The 6,000-nt window shown below is 41.5% G+C and overlaps 1 protein-coding gene across 2 annotated transcripts in view; it reads left to right on the top strand.

Moving 5' to 3' along the window:
- Positions 1-496: 496 nt before the first annotated feature.
- Positions 497-6,000, top strand: part of LOC133125018 (nuclear protein AMMECR1-like) — a 34,540-nt gene continuing 29,036 nt past the window's right edge. For both annotated transcript variants that reach the window (XM_061236690.1, XM_061236689.1), the window contains exon 1: positions 497-939. In XM_061236690.1, the coding sequence (XP_061092674.1) occupies positions 497-939 (443 nt within the window). The remainder of the gene's footprint in view (positions 940-6,000) is intronic.

Genomic DNA, 6,000 nt, shown 5'->3' with positions numbered 1-6,000 from the left:
TCAGGTGTTGTATTAAAAATTCTGATCGATATATTGCTTTTTCAACAAGGAACATACCTCCAGTGTACTGCACTTCATGAATGTAGTAAAATACATATTCAAATAGACTATTTTGTGAGATCACTATAATATTTGATACCCTTATTTAATATGAATGTGTTCAATACTATGTCCAAACTTTTTTTTCTTCATCATATTACAAACCTTGCCTGGAAAATCAGCAGCCACTTCAGATCAGTGAAACGGTGAGGGGGACACTTCATCAGTGCCGCGTCTTACCACCCCCGCAACCTCTCAATCCCCGAGGCCCTGGTTGAGTTATTATTTCATGGCATGTGATCAGAATAAGAGCCCTTGCGGAGGGTTTGAGTGACCGTACGTGCCCTTAATTTGGAAAAGACGGAAGAGAGACGTTGCTGCGTGTTGACGCAGTAGTGGGAATTCTACGTCTGGTCGGTGTTTCCCATCTCTCCCCGCCCATCCAGCGTTGACAGCGATGGGTAGGAAGCGGTGTGTCGGTGCGGATTGTTCAAAGATGGCGGCCGGGTGCTGCGGGGTGAAGAAACAGAAGCTGTCGGGGTCCCCCGGGTCAGGGGGCCCTGGCGGGGTGGGGAGTGGGGTAGTAGGGACTGGACACTGCGGATCGGACTTGGGGATCGGTTCTTCCTCGTCTGTGGCGGTAGGGAGTGTGAATCGGGTGAATGGCCTTGGGGGTCCGGGGGGTAGCAGTAGCAGCAACACCAACTCGCTGTCCCCAACTCCGGGAGGCTACAACTCAGCTGCACTCTCTTCGAACCACAGCCCCGGACCAGGCTCGTGTAGCGGGGGCAGGAAGATGGTTGTTTCGGCGGAGATGTGCTGCTTTTGTTTCGACGTACTTTATTGCCATCTGTACGGATACCAGCCCCCACGAACACCTAGGTTTACAAACGATCCTTAGTAAGTAATTTTAGCTGCCTAACGTTAGTTATAACGGCTCAAAAAATGATGCTATTGTTGTCGATTGTTGTCTGTAGTAGCTTACTGGCTGCCTAAATGTCAGATGTATGTGTCAGCCGCCTTATTTAACAATAGGTAGCTAACTAACTCTAGCTAATGTTTGTTTTGGCGGAAAAAAGCAATGCTAACTTGTGATTGCCTGCACGATAACGTTAGCTAGCGAGTTGGAACCTAGGATAGCGTTAGAAACCTGGCTAACGTTTCCTAGCCTACATAAAAAAAGCCTTTTTGAAAGTCTTACAAATCTTGAGAATGTTAACGTTAAGACGTGTCATTTGTCTCAAGATAGTTCCTTTGATGAAAGACAATTACAGAAGTGAAATCCAGAACTTGAAAACATCGATAGTGATGCTGAAGGTATCGAGCAAGATGGGTTAAATGTTTTGTTGCCTCGTAGTGGTCCCCTTGGTAACAAATGAGAACGTTAGCTAGCTAGCCAAGGTTGGCTTCACTGTAGCTCATTTTCGGCTAGCCTCTTAGCATATGAAGAATGTGATTAGACTAACGTTAAATGTCTACAACAACTAATATCGGTTTTCTTGGACAGACGGTGTGTTGTTATTGCTAACTAACTGGCTACTATTTCAAATGCTGTTTGTGATATCGTCTTAAATAAAAGCTACACGTATAACTTAGTTGGCGTACACAATAGTTTAATCAACTCTTGCGCAAAGTTAGCCCAGTAGTGGCTAATGTTCGTTTGTTGTGTGTTGTTTTCAGAAGTGTCTGGGGTGGCTAACGTTAACGGCATAACCGCAATATATATAGGCTAGCCTACAGGCTTGGAATAGTAAACAAAACCATATGTTGAAAGGGACCCAATTTGTTGACAGTGGGAATGCACAACTAACAATTTGGTTAACGTACTGTAATGGAAGAAGTTACACATAGATAAATGATATCTTGTCAGCAATGTTAATTAATAGATGTAACGGTAGCAATGTATTTAGATAACGGTAACTGGCTGCGTCTGCCAAGTATGCCCGCCATAATTTGGCATCTGGATAAAAGGATCAGTCTTGTTAACGTTCCCCTAATATATTCTTTCAATTGGCAAGTGATTTTCATGTTGAGAAATTATGTGAAAAATGGGAAGAAGAACATTAAAAACAGTGTCGGTCAATCTAGCTAACGAATTGCATAGTAATAGTTAGATTTTTAAAGTATATAATACTCTCTGAGTAACGTTACTACAATTAGACTAACAGTGGATTTGGTATTGTAGATAGCTACATTGATTTACATTGAGCGACTACTGGTTAGGCAACGAGGTAGACTAGTGTTACTCGGTTCGTGCTCACCTTAACACAACACCTGCCAGTCGCTTGTGCTTTTATGTACTGTTAAATGTCCTCGCAGAAGGTCAATTGAATTGCTGCATCAAATCCGGCGAGGGATTACAAAGGCACCACTAGCACTCCGCAGTATGCCCGGTGGAGTTGTTCATTCTGAGGATTGACGTTGCGTATATTAGCCCTGTGGCCGGTAGGGACAGAAACCATCGCTAAAATAAGTAAAGCGCGGTCGCCTCAGCCAAAACAATAGATTCATGCACAGTGTCGGCATAAACAAGTTGTAGAGAATTATTTTGGAAAGGTGTGCTGCACAAGCATTTTTGTTGCTCTGTACCTCTATATGCAGCCCATCTGTTATTTAGTCTATCGAACGGGGTAAGGCCGTGCACTGTTTTAAGCTGCCCAGTCAGGGTTGCTCAATGTAGATTTTAATGGCTTTCTCGTTTGAACTGTGTGAAATAATATATTTCAAGGTGGGTGATAAACCTGATGGCAGAGTTTGTTCAAATTTTGTTGCAGTAGCTTCGTATTGCGTCTGTTTTAGTCAAATCAAAAATGACTACAAAAAATGAAGAACATTTTATATTCGAACTTATTCGGATGTGGGATTAATTAAAAACACAGAAGTATACTTGTACTGAAATCGGTTGGGCTAGACTATATGTGGCTACATGTTGGACTGTAAGTCTGTTTTTTAATTTTTAAAGGAATGTTGCCTGCGCTTCACAAGGGAACATGCAAATTCAAAATGTACCAGAACCCTCAGATTGTCTTCTCGCTTAGGGTGTTTCATGCAACAGTCTGTTTCCACCATGCTGGGGCATACTCTTCTACTGGCAGTGTTTGCACCTTCTCAAAAACGCACATCTCTTTATGCAGTGCTGTTTCCTTTCATGAAAGACTCCTGGATTGGATATTATCCTGAAGAACACGCAAGAGCTATTTTGCACAGACAATTAATGGAGTTGTTTCAATGTCTAATGTCTTCATTAGTCACTCAAGGTTCACCGTTTTACAAGCCACTGTGATGTAGAAATATCAGTGTTGTTCTGTTCATTTCTTTAAGCTACCCAGGTAAAGGTGTGATATTTGTCACAGCTGTTCAGCAGAACCAGTCTATTTCTCTTCACTGCAGCAAGACAGAACCTGATCCTGTTCCCTGGAAATATTTCTGTAATGTTGGACCATTTTATGTTATTCTGCTTCAGATTGTGTTTTTATCTTAAATGACTCCGTGCCAAAACCCACTCCTGGTTTCTGTTTAGCTTTGTTTTAAAGTAGTAGACTAATTTTCGAAATTAGGTTTTTTGCAGCTCTGTCCCTGATTGGTTTTGATTTAGTTATCATATCATTCAACATGGGAATAACAGTCTGGCATGTTATCATCATGGCAGAATATGCAGTGCAGGTAGAACTGCACATATGATAGGATTTGTTTTTGGGATTTAAACTTTTTGTCAACTAGGGACACTCATTGGTTGTCAGCTCTTCACGGAATTCCATTATTTTCAGATATAGCAGGGTTCATGGCAACCTTTTTATTAGAAGCAAAATCAATCACGTCATAGGTATTGTTCCACTGTGTAACAAACGATTTCGTTTGTTTTCAACCCGAGCATTTGTTACTCATCTATCAAAAGACTGCTGTCAACTTGATGATGTGCAGTAAAAGGATGTCATTAGTTTTAATCCCACTGAGTGTCACCTCTGCGTTCTCACTTCTAGCCTCACTCTGTGGCATGAGTCAAGCAGTGCACGTTCATAATGTTTTGATGATTTCCTGTGGCATTGTCATAGTTCAGTGCTTTGTTGGTAACGACAGCTATTGCGGTGACTGTGAATATCAGAACGGCATGTTCTGTTTTGTCCGCTGTCAAGTGTTCCTTTTGCTCTTTGGGAAAGGGGAGAAGATCCTGATGTTTCTGTTAGCCTAATGTGAAAAGCCGTGTGCTGTCAGAGTAACTTATAGGCCTACATCCTTTAATGAAGTTTTGTAGTCCACTATCAAACGTTCTGATCACGCAGTATATTTCTGCACATATTTCTATAATTATCATCATATTAACCTGTTTTTTTAAATGTTTCATCAGCTCAGAATTGAGTTGTGCTTACATCTGAATCCATTAGAAAGACTCAAATTTCCTCAGCTTCAGCTGCCTAGAACAGGGACAGGGGTTTCCAAACCCAAATCCTGGGGGACCCCCGTGTGTGCTGGTTTTCATTATAAAAACATTTGTGCTTTGCTTTCTCAAGACGCATTGTGTTGGATTTACAATCTGGTCATTCTGTAGGAAAATGTTGAAAAGCTGAGGCATTGGATATGCCTCCTCCTTGTGTAACATTATCCTGCATTGGTATATGGTATACCTACAATCCAAATACATTGAAATAGTAAACCACTAATTTCAGGCCTTTAATATTTTACCCACAGAAATTCAACAGATTCACAGTAAAAAAAGTGGCGGCTCTCCTAAGCGCCACGATGACCTCTGTTATACACTCACTGGGCACAAAACAAAACAAACAACAAAAGCAAAAAAATCCCTGGTCACCTTCTTTGAACATGTTTGACCGCAAGTCCAAAACCGTGGACCTCTAAGACGCCTGCATTTTCTCTCCCCGTAGTTACATAATTTAATCAGGGCTGGTTGTCATTAAGGACCGCAGTATCATTTCCTGGTGGGTTTGCAGTGACCCTCTCTGCTCCACATTAAGAAGGATGTGTTGCTGCAGCACTTCGCGTGACTCAGTGGGTGGGCAAATACTTTCTCATTGGTCACTGTTTATTTACTGCCTTTGTCCTTTTATATTCCTTACCTTGCTCTTTACCACAGTCTGCACTGAACTTGGGTTCCACATTTCGGACATTTTCTGGAGTTCCTAGCTACGCATTTGGCTACTGTGTGTGAGTGTGAGTGTGTGTACAAGAAGTATTTGGACGGTGACACAAGAAAGCTGGAGTTGGCTCTAGCTGGGGAATTTGCATTTGGAGTCTGTTGCTGTTGTCTCTCAACAAGTGTCAATACATTGATCAGAGACATGGCCAAAACATTGGTTGTGTCAAAATCAACTGGCGTGATGCATTGTTAAGGAGCAAGAGTGTACTGTTGAGCTCGGAAATGGCAAATATCCTGGTAGACCACGGATTGTAGGATTGGCTGCAACATGTCCTAACTTCAATGTGCATTTTCGACTGGCTTCAATTGTAACAGAATTTCTTGGAAATATCATTGCCGTAGCCAGCTAGAGAAAATATTTTCCTACTCATTAAAAGAATAGCTAATACAGTTCCATGGCTCAGCACTTGTATTGACTTGTCCGTGTTAGATCACAGCTAAATTATTACTAAACATCGAAAGTCATTACCATGGTATTCGGGTATTATACTTTTGTCCAAATAAGCAAATGGAGTCCATAAGTATTTGGACAAGGACACAGTTCTTGTTGTTTTGGTTCTGCACTCCAGTGTTTTGGATTCAAAATGAACAATAAGAGGTTAAAGTGCAGAGTGGCAGCTTTAATTTGAGGGTGTTTCTGTTCTATCAGAGGATCCCTTTACTGTAGGAATTACAGCCATTTTTCTACACAATCCCCCAATGTTAGGGGAGTAAACGTAATTGGAAACTTGGCTGTTCAGTTTTTTTGTTGCCAGCTGTGTTTTTTTTCCCTTCATTAGTTAATGCACAAGAAAGCTCACATTAGGTCG

Source organism: Conger conger, chromosome 3, assembly GCF_963514075.1.
Source record: "Conger conger chromosome 3, fConCon1.1, whole genome shotgun sequence".
NCBI lineage: Eukaryota > Metazoa > Chordata > Actinopteri > Anguilliformes > Congridae > Conger > Conger conger.
This window is presented reverse-complemented; position numbering and strand designations above follow the sequence as displayed.